Raw genomic sequence first — 22500 nt, 5'->3', positions numbered from 1 at the left:
AATTATATAAATAATTTTTTTTTATTATTATGCGCGTAATTAAATTTAAAGTAAAAAATGAAAGTAATTTCATTGATATATATATATGACATATATTTTAACATATCATTAAGTCATTTGTTCTTTCCATTATTTTATGTTATTTATAATATTAATAAATAAAAATTAAAAGATAATAAAAATATATAATATATATATTTTTATTTTTTTTGTAATATATATATATATAATATACATATATTTTTTTTTTTTTTTTTTTTTTTGTTCTTTTTTATTTGTGCAATATGTATAAGTAAATATTCATTTTTACGTTATTTCTTCTTTTTTTTTTTTTGTTTGTTTGTTTTTGTTTTTTTTTTTTTTTTGCAACATGGGTAATACTTTGTATAGCAATATAGGACACAGCACAACAGAATTGGATGATGTATATTGTAAATATTTAAATAAATTATTTAACATATATAATTATCTATTTAAATATGAGCATTTCATTTTTATGAACTCATATACCCTGAACAATTTCTATCACGTTCTAGAGGTACAAAATATATATATATATATATGTATATATATTTTTCTTATCTTCTATATCGAAATATAAATAAATAAATAAATTTATATATATATATATATATATTTTTTTTTTTATCACTCATTTCAGGGTATTAATAATAATGAGGGTCATGTTTTAATAAAAATTTGTAAATTAAAATCCGAAGCCCCCAAAATAAAGAGAATATTATATACTCTAAAATTCCTTTTCTCCTTTGATCTCTTTCCAAATGTGTAAGTATTAATAGATATATATTCCTGTGCGTTTTGTTCATTTGTCTGCATACAAACATATATATATATATATATATATATATATATATGTATATAACTATATATTGTATATTGTGTAATTTTTTTTTTTTTTTTTTTTTTTTTTTTTTTTTTTTTTTTTTTTTTTTTTAATTTTGTAGATTACCCTATAACCGTATGAGTGTTTATGAAAATAATATTTATATATACAGAAGATTTATATTCAAAAATTTAGATCACTATTTATCTGATAAGACAAATACAAACAATTTTTATTATTTTTACATATTTCAAATATTTCTATCTATAATACAACTTCATTCCTTGGGTATATATCATGGGCATATAAAAAGAGAAAATGTGCTTATACAAAATAATATGCACATTTTTTTAACAGATATTAATATTCTTAACGACTATCTATATTATATACCTCAAATAAGGTATTAACCACATGTCAATAATTACAAATATTATATCATATATATATATATATATATATTTATTTATTTGTTTATATTTATTTTTTCGAAATAGATATGAAGATGAAAGAAAAGGACGCTTGATGAAATTGCAGGAAGATATTTTTAACCTTGGGATTCTAATCTTAGAGATATTATTAAGAGACAAAGATGTTTCTTATTTTTTTTTGGATGAAAATTGTGCATATAAAAATGATGATAATTTTTATAGTGGAAGAAAAAAACAAAGTGGGTTGACTTTCTTAAAGAAAATGGAAAACATAGATGAGGATTATAAAAATGAAGAAAAATTTTATTATGATAGTAATGAATATGGTTCTAATCAAAATTATTATCATAGTGATAATTATTATAATAATGATATATATAATTATAAAGAAAAGTATATAAATGATAACAATGAAAAAAATATAGAACAAAAAAAAAATTATGTACATGCATTATCTTTACCTTCAATTACAAAAAAAAAAAAAATGAAGAATGAAGAATATAAATATTTTAATAAAAACCAACAAAATATAAGATTAAATATTGATAAATATAAATATTATAATTATCATTATATAAATAATGTTAACTATATTAATATATATAATGATATATATAATAATGTTAGTCCATTTTCATCTATTGATTATAATGGAGAGAATATTTTTTATGATAATGATTCAAACTTTTTTAAAAGACAACCTATCAAAAATTCTAATACACTAAATATCAATGGAGAGATAAATGATGATTTTAATAAAAATTTTTTATGTAATGATAAGAATATAAATGTGGAAAAGACAAATAAAGAGGTAACACAAAAAAAAATGTCACAAGTTGAAAATATTTATAATGTCACGGATTTGTTTGAGGATAGATCTAGTATTATAAATAATAGCATGCAAATGGGTGATAACAATAATAATAATAATAATAATAATAACATCAATAGTGATGATAATAATAATAATAATAATAACAACAATAGTGATGATAATAATAATAATAATAATAACAATCATAGTGATGATAATAATAATATTAATAACAATGTTGATATATATTATAATAATTTACACAATAATTCCAATTATTATAATAATATTTATATGAAAAAAATACAAAATAAAACAAAAAAAAGTGATAATAAAGATCATAATATGGTACCATATAAAATTTGGAAAATTGTAAACCAAGTAAAAAACCCATTAATTATTTATTCCCTTATTAATCATTTTTTTTCATATAAAAATAATAATAAAAATATATTAAAAATATTTAATTATTGGTCATATTATATATTTCCAAGTACATACAAATACATTTTCTTTCCTTTATCCATATTACAATTACATCCACTATTTAAGAATTCAGACTTTTTTATATTATTGTTACATTTTAATTTACCATTTATTTTATTTCATCTAGATTTATTTTCTAATAAGGAGAGAGATAAATATATTTTATTAAATATGCTTAACAGAAGGAATTACAAATCTGGTCATGTAACCACAAGCAAAGGATCTTATGGATCTCATGAGAAAAGTGAAAATATATATAGTGACAACGAAGATGACGACATTGATGATAATGATAATGATAATGATAATGATAATAATAATTATTATTATTATAATTACTATGATGATTATAATTATAGGCATGAATCTCCTAATTATAATCACAGTTATAATTATTTAGGAAGATTAAAATACTACTTCCATACTGTGAGTACTCACACTACAAGCATAAATAAACATCAATTGAAGACATACATTATGAATACAAATATAAATAACCAAATAAAAAAAGAAATATTGAAACAATGGTATTGTTACAAGAAAGAAAAAAAAAAGGAATATGCAACACAATATGTCGTAAATAATAAAAATAATGTACATCATAATATATATATTAAGAAGAAGAGTAATTATGATAATCACATTTATAAACTTAAGAATCAGGGAGATACCTCTAAAATCATCCATATTAATCATAAAAAAATGAAAAGTAATAGTAAAGATAAATATTGTTCAACATATTGTAACCATAAAAAATATAATAATAAAAAAAAAAGTTACCATTCACTTAGTTATTTCCCTTTCCCTATTTTGTCTTATAAAAACGTACATGCGTTTTATAAGAATTTTTTAAATTTTTATAAATTTTTGTATTATCAAATTTTTTATGAACAAAAAAGTTATATGGATGTGTTTAAGTGTATGGAATATTACAAAAGGGTAATATATAGTCCATTGTTTAATGATTTTTATTATAAACAAGATAGAGAAAAAAAAAAGACAAGAATGATGAATGGTATAAATATGAAGCGATATTCTTGCAATGGAATAATTAAATGTGAGCCTAACATACGATCAAATGAAATACAAAAAGAAAAAAAACAAAAAAAAGAAAAAAAAGAAAAAAAAGAAAAAAAAGAAAAAAATGGAAAAAAATCAAAAAAGGAAACATCTAATAATCAACATAATATTAATAAACATAATAATTATAACAATTTTGGAGCAAATGGAAATGTGGTAAAGTGGCAATTCAATGAAGATATTTATCATTTAATAAATATCATCATATGCTGTTATAATTCCTTAACATATAATTTTGTTAAAATATTAAGCATCGAAATAATATATTGTATAATACTTCATGTATCTGAAAATAAATTAAATAATGAATTAATATCATTTTTATTATATTGTTTTAATAAAGAAAATGAGAAAATAAAAATTATGGTTCTAAAATGTTTTTATAAAATTATAAATAATTCAATGAATAATAGGCCTAATATGCAATTATATTTAGAGAAATTTTTACCTAAATATTATTTGTTAAAAAATCAAGATATATATGAAAAATATTATTATTCAAAATATCTACCACTTTTTTCTTATATTACTATTCAATATATATATAATGAAAGCTTATTGAAAAATAATAAAACAATAATAAAAAAAAATAAATTATCTCAAATACCATATATGGAAATATTAAATGATATAAAAACAGAAATACATTTTATTCTTAATACTGAACAAAATTTTTATGAAAATTTATTCGAATTTTATAATTATATATTTCCATTTTGTAAAATTATGAACAAAAAATGGGTTAAAATTTATATTCTACCATATTTATTAACAAATATATATAAAACCAAAAATAATTTTTTAAAAGCTACATGTTCAAAAGTTACTTTAAGAATCGTTTTTTATATTAACCAAAAAAAAGTATATCATATTTTCTTACAATATTTAAACAAATTATTATGTTCTCAAAATCAACAGATTATTCAATTTATTTTATGTGAAATTAATCACATATTAAAAAAAACATGGAAAAAATATCAACAAGAACAAAAAAAATCCAAAAAATTCTGGAATTTCCTACGTAAAATTCAAATCGATCACTTATATATTCATCCGTCTATAATTATACAACAATTAGTTCATAAAATTATAAATAAATTAAAAAATATAGAGTATAAAACGAATAAAAAAAATAATAAAATGATAATTATGTGATATTATATGTGGTAATACACTTTTATGTAAAAAAAAAAAAAAAAAAAAAATTCTACACTTGTCAATTTGTAACCAAAGGGAAATTTTTTTTTTCTTCTTTACATTTTAATTGTAATTAATTTATTATTATTATTTTGTTTTTTTTATATTTTTTTTATTTATTTTATTTTTTTGTGGTACATTTTTTTATTCGAGATGAAAAATTTAGCTTATAAAAGATAAAATAAAAATATGATGACATTTGAATAAATTATACACATAATGATATATAATTAATATTTTATTTTTTTTTATCAAACAATAATAAACAAAATAAATAAAATAAATAAAATTTTCATATATATATTATATATATATATATATATATATATATGTATATTTTTTTTTTTTTTTTTTTTTTTTTTTTTTACATTATATCTAAAAAGGGTTAACATTTCAACGTTGTTGCAAAATTTCCTAAGGTGCTTTTATTTTACACCGTTACACTTTTTTTTTTTTTTTTTTTTTTTCATTGCATGTGTGTAAATGCTTTATAGTATTAGTAAAAATTTGTCGTAACAAATTTTATATATAAAAAAAAAATAATAAATAAAATAAAAAAGAACAGGAAAAGGATAAATATTATATATATATATATATATTTATTTATTTTTTCAAATGAGATGTATATATATATATATGTATATATATATAGAAGTCATAATAATTTTTGAGATTTATTCTATGTATGAGAAAAATGTGTATAGAACATGTACACATATGTTATCTATAAAAAATTAAGAATTCCTTATAATTAAAACACAACTTAAACATAATATATATATATATATATTATATATATATATATATATATTACTGAAGTGTACTCATTTTTTTTTTTTTTTTTTTTTTTTCCTTTTAAATATGTACAAAGATAAGAAATTAAATAATTTTTATATTATCAATGAGTACAATTATTTAAATATTATATATATTCAAATGTTTCATATTTTATACATATATTTATTTTTTTATTTTATTTTTTGTGGCACACAGATATAAGAACAACATCAAAAAAAAAAAAAAAAAAAAAAAAAAAAAAAAAAAATTACCATTGAAATATTGTTCATAAAAATTTATTATTATTATAAATTTTTGTGTGTGTTTCTTTTTTTTTTTTTTTTTTTAAAGATAAATGTAAATGATGTTTGTGTGGTGTAAATAAAATATTGTGTTCATTTAACATAAGAAAAAATATAAAAAAATAAAATAAGTATATATATATATATATTTATTTATTTTCCATATTCATTTTAATAGTCAACCATACACACAAATATTATAATATATATATATTTTTTTTATTTTTATATTTAATATTGTTAAGAAAAGATTTTTATAGTTGTTAATTTTTTTTAAAATTTTATATGTTCTAGAAATAAAACTTTTAGCAAACGTGTACAATAGATAATCAGAGTATACACATTTGTTATATATATATATATAATATATTATATTGTATTTTTTTTTTTTTTTTTTTTTTTATTTTAAAATCGAATAAAATTATTTTTATTAAAAAATATACGACACAATGGAAGTGTTACAAAACATGAATCGTATGGATAAGCGCATTGAGGATATTCAAAACCTCAAAAATATTATTAACAACAAATTGAATAAAAATATAAGTGATGATGTTGATGGTTACATGAAACAATTAGTTCATTTATATTTCAAATCTCAGAAATGTAAGGGCAAGAATTTAGGTGGTAAGAAAGGCAAAGGCAATTCAAAATATAGGTCTATGTCTAGCAAGAGTGGAAAAAAAATAAATATGAGTAAAGGAGTCAAGAAAATGCAACAATATGAAAACAGTGACAACAACAATACTAATAATAATGATAATAATAATAATAATAATAATGATAATAATAATAATAATGATAATATTAATAATAACAATAATAATAACAATAATAATAGCAATAATAACAATAATTATAATAATAATTCAAAACAAAGCTTCAGTCAAAAAAACAGCAACGAAAATTATGATAACGGATCAGGAAGTGATGATGAAGAAAAAAAAAATAATAACTCGAATGAAGAAAATGAAAACAACAAACAGAAAAAAAAGAAAAAGAAAAAAAAGGGAAAAAAAAACAAAAATAAAAAGAATAAAAACTCTGACAAATCTGAAACAAATGATGAAGAGGAAGTGTCTGTAGAAATGGAAGAAAAGGATTACACAGTTGAAGAACAAAGTGATAAACAAGATGATGAAATATTATATGAACAAGAAAATGATAAAATATATGAAAAAGAAGATAAAAAATCATATGAAGAAAAAGAAGATAAAAAATCATATGAAGAAGAAGATAAAAAATTATATGAAGAAAAAGATGATAGTTTATATGAAGAAAAAGATGATAATTTATATGAAGAAGATAAAAAATCATATGAAGAAAAAGATGATAATTTATATGAAGAAGATAAAAAAACATATGAACAATCAATTAACAACAATGAGGATGAACCAAAGACATCCAATTATGTAAACACCGAAAAATCTATGGATCAAGAAAAATTGCTCGTAGAAGAGAAAGGAAATTATTTAGAACCTCTAAGCATTGAGGAAGAAGAAAATAATTCAGATGTTATAGATGAACGTAAAGAAAAGAATATGAAGAGTGCTATAAAATTTATGAAAGAATCTAATTATGAAGATCCTCATTTAAATGCTTGTCTATCAGATAGTAATATAGATGGTACGAATATAAATCCAAATGAAGATGAATTAAAAGTAAAAGATATATTAAGTAACCCATTTACAACAAGCAGTTACAATGAAGAAATTGAAAAAATATCAAATATTGATATGCACTCTAATAAAATTGACAATATTAGTAATTGTATTCAGAAAAAGAAGACACAAATAAATTTAAATAATGTCTTGAAAGAATTAAAATTCAAAAGTGCAAATAATATAAAATACCCAAGAAATTATAACAATTATAATGATGATATAACAGAAAGAAATATAAATGATGGTTCAGATGATTTAAATACATATAAAAAAAATAGTTCAACAAATGATGAGGAACCTGATCATTATACAAGTTTTGTTAGACATTATGTAACAAAAGTTGGTATATATAATAAAAATAATAATAATAATAATAATAATATGGAAAAAAATAAAATCAATTTTAATGCGCCATCACAATCCTTTGGCATTAATCATCTTTATAATATGAATAAAAGTTCTTATGATAATAATTCTTTTGAATATAACAAATCTTATTCATCAACAACAAACGAAGAACAAGAGAAAGAAAAAAGAGAATATGAATTTAATAATTGTATGAACTACACAAATATGAACTGTTCTAATATAACTCAAACATATTCAAATATGATCAGAAATTATAATGAAATGGTAAATGATTCAAATGTTAATTGTATGAAGCCAAACATGAATTGTATGAAACCAAACATGAATTGTATTAAACCAAATGTTAGTTGCATGAAACCAAAATTAAATTGTTTATCAGAATCATTTAATAAAATAAAAAAAATGAATCTTTATAATTCGGCTTACTATCCTCATTGTACTTATAGCAATCCATTAAAATCTATGAAACAATTATCTTGCAAAAATCCTAAGGATTATATAAATGAATATAATTGCACTAAAAATGACACATCTATAATTCCAGACATTTCTTGTTTGAATACAGTTGATATTATGAAAAAACATATAAATATGGATAATATAAAAAAACATGTAAACTTTGAAAATGTAAAAAAACATGTGAATTTAGAAAATATAAAAACTAAAATTAACTTTGAAAGTGTTAAAGAACGTGTACATATAAAAAATGTAACAGATCATATTAATATAGAAAGTATTTCAAAAAATGTTGAATGTTTTGATAATAATTATTATGATTTATTTGAAGAAGCATATAAAAATTATATTAACAAATATGTAAATAATGTTAAGAAAAGCATTCAAGAAAAAAAAGAATATTATACAAAAAATGTTAATTGTAATTATGATTTAATAAATAAAAATCTCATTCAAGCTGCAGCAAATAATATTCATAATTTAAATAATATCTATTTAAAAAATAAATCTAAATTACAAGCATTAAATAACAAAAAATATATTGCATTTAATCATAATAAATATGTTCGATACTTAAATTCATGTTATCAAAAAAAAATTAATTCAGTTAAAAAAAGAATTGAATTAAATAAAAAATTCCTTAATAATTATTTCCATGCATGTTATATTGATTGTTCAGATAATACAATCTTATCTAATGATATATCTAAACTATCTTCCTATTTAGAATATCAAAATTCAAATGAACAATATAAACACAAGCAATCATCTATGACAAATTCAGTTAGTTCAAAATTTAATATAAACAACAACAATTCTTCTTCACATGATTTATTAAATAGAAAAAAACAACAAAAAAATGCTAGTAATGATTCACAAAAAATTAACAACAATTTATCTTCTTTTAATTCAAACAATGAATTTAATAGTAGCTCCGAAATAGATATTTCTTGTTTTAATAATGATGTAAAAACATTTAAATATTTAAAGGGTGTTTTTGAAGATTCAGGAGGAGCAGAAAATGAAATAATTTATGATGAAGACAAAAATATGTATTTTGATTTAAATGATAATGCATATATTAATGTTAAAGGTAATCTATATTTTAATACAAAAGATAAATTGTTTTATGATATAGAATATATTAAAGATATCTCATATGATAATGTCAAAAATAATTTATTCCAATTTGCAAATTATCTTATTACACAAAAATATGCACCATGCAAAATTATTATGAACATGTGTTCTCATATAAATCAATTTATGTATAATTTATTGGGAGTCGCTAAATATGATATATATTACAAACATAAGGATAACCTCGTAGAAATTATAATTAAATGATTATATTATATATATATATAGAGAGATATATATATAGATAGATATATAGATATATTTGTATATTTTATTTTTATTTTCTTGCATATCATTTTTTATTACTCATTATATATTTTAACCTCATTCATATGGTTAGTTACGTGTCCACAAAATATTTCATTCGTATTCACACCAAAAAAAAAAAAAAAAAAAAAAAAAAAAAAAAAAAATACAAATATATATATATGTATATATTTCTACATTCTTAATAATTGTGAGAAACATCTTTAAAAGATTTTCTTTTTTTTTTAAAAAAAAAAAAACTCAATGTTGTTATTTATAAAAATTTACAAAGTTTTTATCAAACATATAAAAAAAAAAAATTAAATATATCGAGAGAAATATTATTATTAAAACTATGAAATTATGGTAAATAAAAAAACAAAAAAAATAAATAAAAATGAAAAATATTATGCAAACATATACATATATATATATATATATATATATATATATATATATATATATTATATATATATTTGCATGTTTAAGGGATATAAAAAAAAAAAAAAAAAATTGACATTTTAAAAAAATAAAAAGACTGAAAAATTACACATAATTGTTAAAATGAATAAATAAATATATACACACACATATATATTTATATATATATATAATGCATACATTTGGGTGTATACATATATAATAATTATTATTAATAGTCTTATATTTTATTTCACTTCATTCATATCTCTCCTAAAAATATGGTGTGATCTGAAGAACATGATGCAACGATATCTTCAAATGGATGAAAAGCAACATCATTAATAGTACTACTATGACCAGGTAAAGAATATTTTAATATTTTTTGTTTATAATCATATATATATAAATAGTTATCTCCACTTCCACAAGCTAAAAGGTTGTCGTTATTAAAAGATAATTTAATCAAATTATAATCAATATTATATTTTGGTCCATTTAATTGAAACAATAATTTTTCTTCACATGCATAAGGTTGAATATCCCAGAAGCAAATAGATTCATCTGCACTTATAGAAGCTAGCATTGTTTCCTCACTATTAATATCTAATCCTGTTATATAATCTTTATGACCTATAAATGTATCTTTTAATATATAATTCTTACAATCATATCTTTTTATTGTATTATCAACACAACTTGTAAAAATAAATTCTCCTTTCTTATCTGAACACACACTCAATAAAGGGAAATCATGTTTTATCATATGAACAGCACGTTTACTTCTGATATCCCAAATTTTTAGAGTATTATCATCACTACAAGAAACAAATAAATTATAATTAATTATATCTAATCCATTAACAATACTATCATGTCCTTTAAAACTTCTTAATTTGGATTCACATTCAACATCCCATAAAAATAAATTATGATCAGCTGATGCACTACATATATAATTATCATCATTTAGCCATTTAGCTTGTAACACAGCATTTTTATGTCCTCTTAAAACACCTATTGTTTCACATTCATTATATACATTATGAATCATTATAGTCATATCAAAACTTGATGATGCAATATATTTTCCATCACAAGAAAAATTAACACAATATACTTCTCCTTTATGACTATTTATTAACATAGTAGGACAAAATAATCCGCTTTTCCTTTCATTCACTTCATTTTCTTCATCCTTTTCTAGAACATACGTATCAGCTTTAATTAAAGCCATCAGATAATTCAAATTATATAAAATGTATTACATATATATATATAAATATATATATATAATAAAATATATTCTTCTTCTTTATATTATAAATATATCTACTTATAAACATACAAATTTCTTATTATTATGTTAAAATATTTTTCTTATTTTTTGTTCATCATAATTCTAAAGAAAACTTTCAAATCATTTATACATAACAAAATAAAATATTTTACAAATATTAAATATATATATATTAAATAATAATATATATTTTGTATTACAATTATATATTCAACCTTAATTTTTTTAAGTTTTTTAATTTTTTTTTTTTTTTACAATCAAATATAAAATGAGTTTAATAATATTTATTATTTAATCATATAAACAGCTGATATTATTTGAACTGTAGTTATAGGTAAATATTTATAGATATACTTTTCAAAAAAAAAAAAAAAAAAAAAAAAAAAAATATATATATACATATATAATATATATGTAATTTTATACAATACTTATTTTTTATAGGAATTTAATTTATATTTTTTTTTTTTATCCACAATTGAATTAATTAATATATAATATATATGAGGAATATAAATAAATATATTAATAATTATCATATTATATATAAAACTATTTTTACAAAAAAGGAGACTATATTTACAAATAAAATTATATATATATATATATGTATATTTTTATAATTTATAATATAAGAATAAATAAATATTAAATATATTATATCCTATATCATATAATTTTTTTACTTTTAAAAAAAAGAAAAACAAATATTAGCTCACATGAAAATGTTTATAAAAATAAGAAATATTTTTATAATAGGAGAAATCATAATGGTCGAAAGGTCTATTCATTTAGTATATATAATTATAATATGAAATTCATTCTTGTATTCATTTTATTAATATAAATATGTCAAATAAGACGTATGGCAAGTAATATATAATTGAGAAAATATATATATATATATATATAATACACTTGTGGCTTTTTAAATATATTATTGGGAGTATTAAAAAAGGTTCAACAAGATGGACCTTTTTTTTTTTTTTTTTTTTTTTTTTTTTTTTTCTTGTTATAAGGAAAATACAGATAAATCTATATACATATTAAAATAAATATATATATATAATCCATTTTTTTTACAAGTGCGTAATAATTTAAAATATTAAATTAACATATTATATAATGTGTTGTATATATATATGTACTAAAAAAAAAAAAAAAAAGAAAACATTGTTCATATAAAGCTTATTCTATATATAACTTTTCTTTTTATTTCTATATAATATATATGAAATACATACATACATATATATATATATATATATATGTGTGATGAAATGTATTTGGTCTATATTATATTTCTTTATATCATATTTATTTATAAGATTAAAACATTCCATGTAACAAGAATAAGTCTATAATAATAACCTAAAAATTTATAGTGGCACTTTAAAAAATATTTAAAAGACACAAATGAATAAATATATATATGAGTCAATATGTTTGATTTGTTTTTATTACCACTGATCTTTCTTTTTTTTCTTTTTTTTCTTTTTTTTTTCCCTCAAAAAATTACATAACAATGCATGCACCTTATTTTCAATTCAGAAATAAAAACAACAAATACACGTTCCTTTTATACTTTATTTTATTTTATTTTATTTGTTCATTTTTTTTTTTTTTAAATATAAAATGTTTGTCTAACATTGTTATTTAAAAGGTTAAGGACTTGTTTGAAGGGCATCATATATTTAATTAGGATAAAACCATATTCAAAATGGAATAAATAAATAAATATATATATATGTGTACATGTTTATATATACATATATTCCATTTATATGTTATGATTAAAAGTATTTATGACATAAAACATATATTAAAAAAAATATATTGTGTAAATTTCTATTCCTTCCAGTAGAGCAAAATGTATAAAAATTTTTTGTATTTTTCTTTTCAAAATTTTCTATTCATCATTATATTTGTTGTTTGTTTGACCTCCGAGACAAGCAAACGTTCTTTCTGTATTTCAAAATATAAAATCCATGATGAAAATAATACTAATTTACAACTTGATATAGTAATTAAGAGAGAAGATATAGTGTGTATATTTTGTATACATGATATATATAATTTGGATATATATAAAAATTTTATACACTACGAAAATATGAAAAAAAACAAAAATTACAAACATAATGATAATAATAATAATAATATACAAAATAGTTTATGTCATGATATAAATCATTCTATCCTTTTTAAACAGAATAATTTATCTTTCTATATACATAATATTTTGTTGAATCAAATATATAATAAGGATCCAAACATTTTAAAAGAAATAAATATACCAAGGAATAATACTTTTTACATTTATAAATATGATTTATATTTTTATATACAGAATGAAATTTTTTTTTGTTTTATTCCATATTATTATGAACATACTCAATCATTTATAAGTTTATATAAACCGTTTTATATTCAAAGATGTGGTTGTTACATAAATATTAGGAAAAATAAAAAAAAAAAAAGAAATAAAAATTTATGTAGTAATATGTTAAGTATGAGAGACAATAATTTAAATGTATACAACAAAATACAGGATAGATATTTGAAATATCTTAAAGGTGATAATATATATGATATGTATTATATTGTTATAATAAATTATATAAAGAAGATAATTAAAAAAATGTACAGATATTTATATATATATAATAAAGTATTTTATCATATATTTTATTATAAAAAAGATATAGAAAAGTATTATTATTATTATTATTATTATTATTATTATTATATGGTATTTTTATATATATATAATAAAGGATGGATGGAATATATTTATAAACAAAAATTTTTAAAAGATGAGAAAGAGAAAATTATACGCTCAAAAAGATTTATGAATGAACAAATAAAAGAAGAAGATGTTGATTATAATATTGTTAATGATGAAAAAGTTAAATCTATACAATCAAATGAACAAAAATCATATTTAAAAAATAATACTCTTCAATATTTCCGATGTTTTCTTGATAAAGCAGTTGAAAATAAAAATGCGAAAAATGAATTAGAAAAATGGATAGATCCTCAAAGGAAATCATGTTATTGTAGTGAGGAATCAGCAGAACCATGTACATCTGAAGATCTTATGGATATAAATAATATAAATCAAATAATAGATCACACATTTTGTGAACACAATAATAATAATAATATTGATAATAATAATAATAATAATATTGATAATAATAATAATAATAATAATAATAATAATAATAATAATAGTGTGGATAATTCTAGGAACAATATTTTTGTTGCTTTGTCAGATTATAAAATATTACAATGTAATGATAAAGAAAAAAAAAATATTTTAATAAGCCAAGAAAAATTATATAATTATTGTAAACATGGTTTATATAATTTGGATAATAAAAATTTATATGATTATTTAAATTGTTCTAATGTTATCAGTTATGATATAACAAATCATAAAACATGTATAAAAAAATGTGAGAATATAAAAAAATTATGTAATATACTAGCAGAGTTTTATTCATTTGAAGTATGTAAAAAATATTATGAAAATAATAAACATACAGAAGATATATATATTAATAATTTTAAATATTTTAATGATCATTGTAAATATTTTGATCCAACAAATAGAGGACTCATATTATGTAAACATAAAAATGTCCAATGTTTTTATAGTCAATGGTCTGAATGGTCACCATGCTCAAAAACATGTAGAGAAAATGAATATGATACAACTTCTATAAGGACACGCACAAGACTTTTATTAAATAAATTTCAAACACCTTCTAAATCATGTAGTTTTATTATAAATGAAAAAAATAATTTAATAGATATAAATTTTTGTTCTCATTTACCATCTTGTAATATAAATAATAATATAATCAAAAATGACGATGATCGAATCATGCCATTTGTAATACCATTAAAGGAGATAGAAAAATTAAATACACTCAAATATTTAAATAATGATGATAATAATTTATTAAATGATAATTATAACAATGATCATTCTGATAATATTAATAATAATAATAATAATAATATTATTAATAATAATAATATTAATGAATGTATTGTTACAGATATGTATAAATATGAATATGCTATTTCTTATAATGAAAAAAATAAATCGTGCTCTTGTCCTAATAATCAAACACCATGCTATTTTAAAGATATATATAATTCACAATATTGGAAAAAATCATTAAACATATTATGTAAACAAAATAAAGATATAAATGTTATTACTGCTGATTATATTATTATTGATTGTAATATGTCTATAAGTATAAAACAAAAAGAAATTGCCATTAATACATATCTTGCAATGACATTTAATTGCCACTCAGATATATTCCATTATATTTTTTGTGCAAAAAATACTCAATCCATAAGAACGAATTTTATTTATATTATTATTACATGTGCTTTCGGATTTATTTCAGCTATATATATTATACATCTGTTTATTAACAAGTGGCATATTTTTAAATTATTCTTACATAAACGAAAAAACAAAAAAAAAAAAATACAAACATAAAATGAAAAAAAAAAAAAAAAAAAAAAAAAAAAAAAAAAAAAAAAATGTTTATATCTTCATATCACTATTTATGCTATATTACATTTTTTCCTTTTTTTTTTTTATACCTTATTTTCTTACTTATTAAAAAAAAAAACATCTCTTCTACAATCTCTTGCCTTATTATATTTAATATTAAAATTTAAAAGAGAAAAAAAAGAAAAAAAGTTATTTAATTGAAAGTTTAATAATAAATATAAATTATAAGATAGATAAATGAATAAATAAATATATAAATATATATATTATATTATATACATCTGCAAAAAAAAAAAAAAAAAAAAAAAAAAAAAAAGATACAAAAACTAGAAAAATTTATAAAGATATATAAAAATATATAAATATATTAAATACATTCATACACATATACATATATATATATATATATATATATAACCTTTAAACAACACAAATGTAACATTATCATTATTTATATATATATATATATATATTTTTTTTTTTTTCTCATTTCATCCTTCTCTTGGTATCAACTATATATAAAACCCTTATCTTATAGGAACACATGTTTCGTATAAAAAAAAAGGGAAAAAAAAAATAAATGGATAAATAAATAAAATAACATAAACAATAAAACAATATATAAATATATATATATATATATTTTTTAAGTGGGAAATATATAAATTATTTTTACTTTATAAGATTTAATCCACTACAACATTATCATAACAATTAAAATAATTAAAAATAAATACAAAAATAGGAAAAAAAAAAAAAAAAAAAAAAAAAAAAATATTCAAATATATAAATATATATATATATATATATTTATATATTCGTGTAACATGTTTATGTTTCTTTTCTTCATTTTGTATCACATAAAATGGACACAAATTAGATATTATATGTGATGACAATATTTTTAAAAAAAAAAAAAAAAAAATATTGGTATAGATAATTTATTTTCACCTACAAAAATTTAATAATTCAATTATTTATAATCATGTTTGTACTGCTAATTTTACTAAATGATCCATAAATATTTTTAAAGAAACATCATCTGTATTAATTATATATGATTCATTACTAGAAGTACCAAAAGTACTACCACTTAATGTATTATGTGTTGTTGATGGATTAACCTTAGCTAATAAAAATCTACTTTGACTACCACCACTATTACATAATACAAATTTAGGTATAGGAAATCTATCTTCTAAAATTGATTTTGCATCTTCATGTGGTGCATTCAATAATTGTCTAAAATGTTCATATTCTGGCTTCTCATGAAATCCTTGTTCTCTCCATTGATATATCATCTCTCCATACCATATAACTATATGGAAATATGAATCTAATAAAAGAATTACATTTGATTTTAATGATTGTGCATCTAATAATACTGGTATTGGTGTTGGAGAATCAAATGAATATTGAAGTAATGCTGGCTGTATCATAATTAAAGAATTCATAACATTTTCTCTTAATAAAATACTTCTATAATATGCTGTTTCATCAGGACTTGCATTAAATGTTTGTAAAAAATGAGATCTTCTTAAATGATACATAAATTGAGGATATATTGAAAATTCAGATGATAAATGAAAAGAATTAATATCATCCTTTTGATAATCTGCAAATGTACTCACTAATCTTATAAGTTTTCTATCCAGCCATCTTAATACATCTATAGGTTCATCAGTTTCTGCTTTTAATACAGCAAATCTAGCCATAATCACAGCAGCAGTTTCTTGATCAAAACCTTGAGATATTTCAGCTATATTTGGTTCAGCAAATCTATATGATATTGTAGTAACACGTAATCTTCTTCTTCCACTAGGATGTTGATATAATGTTTGGAATTGTAAATATGCTTGTCTATCTGGAGGTAATGATGCTAAATTCTGATTCACTATTTCAAAATAAAATGCAATCGTAGATTGTCTATCTAAAGCACAGATAGTCCATTCACATGTACCACCTTCTCCAACACATGTATCAGATACATAATTAGCTGTTTTTTTATTACTTGAGCATCCACCTATTGCACCACATATTCTAAATTCTTTAGAACAAATAACTGTCAATTTTGCATTATATCCATGTTTTATATATCCAGTAGAATCTGTTTCAAATATTTTTTTAAAAGAATCTTTAAATACATTCATAGAAAATGAATCTGCCATAACCATAAAACCATTAGTCTTTTCACAACAAACTTTCATTTCATATAAACCAATTTGATCTAATGAACAGGCAAAAATATCAATAGCATGACCAGATGCTACAGCTCTATTAGCTAAAGATACATAATATTTTAGTGCTTTTTTAACATGTCTAGCATTCGAATTTTCTTTTTGTAAATCTAAATGATGTCTTAATGATTCACTTAAAGGAGTATCTACAATCTTACCTGGAGATGTAGTATCTGCTCCACCTATAAACATCATAATACGACCACTTAATTGATTACAACAGCATTCTAATAAACCAATAGCAACACTTAATGCAACACCAGTGCATCTTTTAGCTCTCTGATCAGGTGGTGTAGGCCAATTATCTTTTTGTATATCTTCTAATAACATATTAATATTATATTCACATTCACTAACAGGTTGTAAAAATCGACGAGCAGAAGCAGATGTTGTAGAACTACGTGGATCATTTCTACTTCCTAAATTTAATTGTTTTTGTAAATCTTGAGCACTTATTTCTTTATTCCCTTTAAATACATAAGATTTTAAACAATCATTAAAACCAATCTCATGAACATAACACATATTGCCAAATGTAATTATACCTATATAAGCATCTCCAGGCATTAAACTAATACATTGTTGAATCGAATCTTTTAACTGTTCCAACTCTTCTTCCAACAAACATGTATCAATAACAAATAAAAATGTTGGGGGGGGAATATCTCCTACATTCGAAGGTTGGATGTATTCAATATTGGAATACATAACATCAGCAGGCAAATTCTACAAAAAAAAAAAATAAATAAATAAATAAATAAATATATATATATATATATATATATTATTCCATATAAATAATATGTTTCGTCCACACAAAAAAAATATATTCATTTAATCATATATATATATATATATATATATATATATATATATATTTATTTATTTATATAGTATGGGGGTAAAAAAAAAATTATCTTTCATGCTATACCTTCTCTGATATATGCTCTGCATAATGTAATGGAAATGGATTCTTAATATTTGAGAAGGGACATGTCCATGTCTTATTTCTAAAATCAATATTACAATATGGATTTAAAATACAATTACTAGTTTTACATTTTAATGGCTCATATTCTACTAACTTAACACTACTATCATCTGTCCTTTTTAATACAGTATATAAACACCCTAAAGGTACTTCTATTTTTGCTGCTTCTGCTTTTGTAGGTGGCCATAAATTCCAGCTAAAACGAATACCCGTCTGATTCTCTTGTGCATGTATATCCATTTTATTATATTTTTTTTTTAAAAATAACACATATATATATATATATATATATAATTCACAATTCTATCTATACCCAAGTAGTATCATACATATATTAAATTATATGTATTTTTTTTTTTTTATATACTATTATTATTTATATCTCTATATATTATTCGTTACTCTATTTTTATTATTTATACAATATATATATATTCCTCTTTAAATATTATCACTTATATTTTATTTATTAACTCTTTTTTTTTTTTTTTTTTTTTTTTTTTTTTTTTTCTTTCTTTTTCTTCTTATATTTCCTTGTTCTATATCTACTCTGCTTCTTTGGTTTTATTCTTAAATATTTTTATGAAAATATATCATACTAAAAAAAAAAAAATAAAATAAAGAAATAAAGAAGGATAGAATTAAAAAAAAAAAAAAAAAAAAAAAAAATAAGAAGACGAAGAAGAAAGGAAGGCACCTATATAACACAAACACTATAAGTTTTATTTTATATTCTTTCAAATTTTATGTTGGTTTCATACTTTAATATTTTATAAATGGTAATTATAATATAAATATTTACAAAAAAAAAATAAAATATATGCATATATATATATATTAATATACTATAAATATATTCATAAAATATATATATATATATATATATATATATATATATATATATATTTACAAAGTCAAAATATAAAATACACGTTTCTTTTTTTTTTTTATAAAAAGGTTTATTCTTTTTTTCATTCTTTTTTTATTCTTTATTTTATCATGATATTTTTTGAAAAAGAAAAAAAAAAAAAAATAAAGAACAAACCAAACAAAATGGAGATAAATAAATATAAAAATATACATAAATTTATATATATATATATATTATAAAAAGAAAATACATTAATCTAAAGAAAAAAAAAAATAAAATAATATTATGTTAAAATAAATAATATATATATTTACAAAATGTATTATATATATATATATATAATATATATATATATATATATTATAATACATATATTGAATATATATTTTTTTATATATATAAAAAAAAATACAAAAAAAAAAAAATATAATATAATAAAATAAAATATATTTATAATATATATATATAACATATAAATAATACAAATATGATATTTTTGTATGTATAAATATATAAATATAAATAATAATATTAAAATATATTTATATATTATATATTTTTATTTATCTATCTAATATATTTTTTAAATATATTTTTTCATTCAAAGATATATATATATAATATATATATATGTATATTTATATTTTTGTTATTTTTTATATTTTATAATTATTATATATTTTATTCATTATTTCTTTTATAAAAAATAATCATATTTGTAAAAATATATTGTTATATATATAATACTTAAAAAGAAACAAAAATAAAAAAATATATTAATATATATATATTTGTAAAATTATTGTATAAAATTTTAAAATTAAATAATAAATAAATATATATAATAATTGGTATTATTAATATATATATTAATATATATTTATTTATTTTATAATATTAAATATATACTCCTATACAATATATAATTAAAAGAAAAAATATTTGGTGTCATTTTGTTTTATTTTATTTGTTTTATTTTTATTTTATAACATTGTTTATATATTAATCATATAGTTGTATGAATTTTATAAAATTCATATATATATCATAAAACCAATATGTGAACCACCAAATATATAATTAATTATAATATATATATATATTATATATATTTTTCTTTTTTAAATCCTGTTATTTATTATTTCAGAACAAAATATTTAAAGATAAAGAAAAATTTTATTTCCTATTTTGTATGCACTATTTGTCATAATTATTCTTTTTTATTATTTTTATTTTTTTTATTTAATTGTCTATTTTTTAAAATGTAGAAAGTCAAAATATTATTTTTTTTTTAATACAATAGTTTGTAATCTTTTTATACGAAATTATTTATATTTTCCATTCATCATTATTAAATAAATAAATAAAAAAGAATATTTAAAATATATTTGATTTTATAATTTTATATATATTTATAAAACAGTGTAATAATCCAACGCACTTTTCTTTTATAAAAAATTATAATGTTTAAAAGGTTTCTAATTTTTATGTTCATAAGAAAAGGAGAGGGCAAAAAAAACACAAAAAAATAAAATGTAAATATATTTTTATATAATTATACTTTTATATAATGAATGTGTTTATATATAATTTCCACGTAATTATTAAACATGTGTCCTATAATCTTATCACTATCAATAATTTTTTTTTTCTTTTTTTTTTTTTTATGAATAATTATATATACAATATTATGTTATTTCACGTAATTCAATTAAATTAAGACATAAAAAAATAAAATATTTTTTTAAATTATATAAATGAAAATATATATATATATATATATTTACTTTTTCTGTAGAACTCTTAATATTAAGAAAAAAAAAAAAAAAAAAAAAATTATACCTTATAATATTATAATAAAAAAAATATCATTCAATTTAATATATCTCAAACAGATATACTTTTTTTTTTTTTTCTGAAAAAATAAAAATTTTTGTTTCCTAATTTTTTTTCCATATAAAGATATAATTCTATGATAAATAAAATAATAATTTTAGACAAAGGGGATTAAATATATTTATTATATATATAAATATTTTTTTTTTCGACATAGATCAAAATAGATGTTCATAAGAATAAATAAATATATATATATATATATATATATTTATTTATTTATTGCCATTTTCATAAAAAAAAAAAGTAAAATATTTCCACACTTTTAAACCCCCTTGTTATAATAAATGAGTAGAACGATGGCAAAAGAAGTTACCTTTTCATATTGTATAAAAAATTGGGAACAGAAAAATGGTAGATATATAATAATATGGATATTTAAAAAAATAAAAATAAAAATATAATCGACAATTAAATATACACATATATATAT

General features: G+C 18.4%; 6 protein-coding genes across 6 annotated transcripts in view; 4 read left to right on the top strand and 2 right to left on the bottom strand.

The window, feature by feature from the left end:
• Window positions 1-370: 370 nt before the first annotated feature.
• On the top strand, window positions 371-4810 carry PADL01_0822200 (serine/threonine protein kinase VPS15, putative; the record flags this gene model as incomplete). The annotated part of the gene is made up of 4 exons (XM_028681572.1): window positions 371-538; window positions 662-786; window positions 966-1247; window positions 1342-4810. The coding sequence occupies 4 exons, from the start codon at window positions 371-373 to the stop codon at window positions 4808-4810; spliced, it is 4044 nt and encodes a 1347-aa protein (XP_028537936.1).
• A 1570-nt stretch (window positions 4811-6380) lies between these two features.
• PADL01_0822100 (conserved Plasmodium protein, unknown function) lies at window positions 6381-9767 on the top strand (the record flags this gene model as incomplete). The annotated part of the gene is made up of 1 exon (XM_028681571.1): window positions 6381-9767. One exon carries the CDS (start codon window positions 6381-6383, stop codon window positions 9765-9767), a length of 3387 nt encoding a protein of 1128 aa, XP_028537935.1.
• A 721-nt stretch (window positions 9768-10488) lies between these two features.
• Window positions 10489-11463, bottom strand: PADL01_0822000 (U5 snrnp-specific protein, putative; the record flags this gene model as incomplete). The annotated part of the gene is made up of 1 exon (XM_028681569.1): window positions 10489-11463. The coding sequence occupies one exon, from the start codon at window positions 11461-11463 to the stop codon at window positions 10489-10491; it is 975 nt and encodes a 324-aa protein (XP_028537934.1).
• A 1933-nt stretch (window positions 11464-13396) lies between these two features.
• On the top strand, window positions 13397-16054 carry PADL01_0821900 (conserved Plasmodium protein, unknown function; the record flags this gene model as incomplete). Its single annotated transcript, XM_028681568.1, has 1 exon — window positions 13397-16054. One exon carries the CDS (start codon window positions 13397-13399, stop codon window positions 16052-16054), a length of 2658 nt encoding a protein of 885 aa, XP_028537933.1.
• A 1001-nt stretch (window positions 16055-17055) lies between these two features.
• On the bottom strand, window positions 17056-19540 carry PADL01_0821800 (protein transport protein SEC23; the record flags this gene model as incomplete). The annotated part of the gene is made up of 2 exons (XM_028681567.1): window positions 17056-19035; window positions 19241-19540. The coding sequence occupies 2 exons, from the start codon at window positions 19538-19540 to the stop codon at window positions 17056-17058; spliced, it is 2280 nt and encodes a 759-aa protein (XP_028537932.1).
• Window positions 19541-22354: 2814 nt separating this feature from the next.
• PADL01_0821700 (dynein light chain 1) overlaps window positions 22355-22500 on the top strand; it is a gene marked incomplete at both ends in the record, with an annotated part of 1241 nt that continues 1095 nt past the window's right edge. Inside the window, one exon of the mRNA XM_028681566.1 lies at window positions 22355-22421. Coding sequence (XP_028537931.1) covers window positions 22355-22421 — 67 coding nt within the window. The remainder of the gene's footprint in view (window positions 22422-22500) is intronic.

The sequence above is a fragment of the Plasmodium sp. gorilla clade G2 genome (assembly GCF_900097015.1).
Source record: "Plasmodium sp. gorilla clade G2 genome assembly, chromosome: 8".
Taxonomy (NCBI): Eukaryota; Apicomplexa; class Aconoidasida; order Haemosporida; family Plasmodiidae; genus Plasmodium; species Plasmodium adleri (nom. inval.).
Note: the sequence above shows the minus strand (reverse complement) of the source record. Positions and strands in the feature narration are given on the sequence as shown.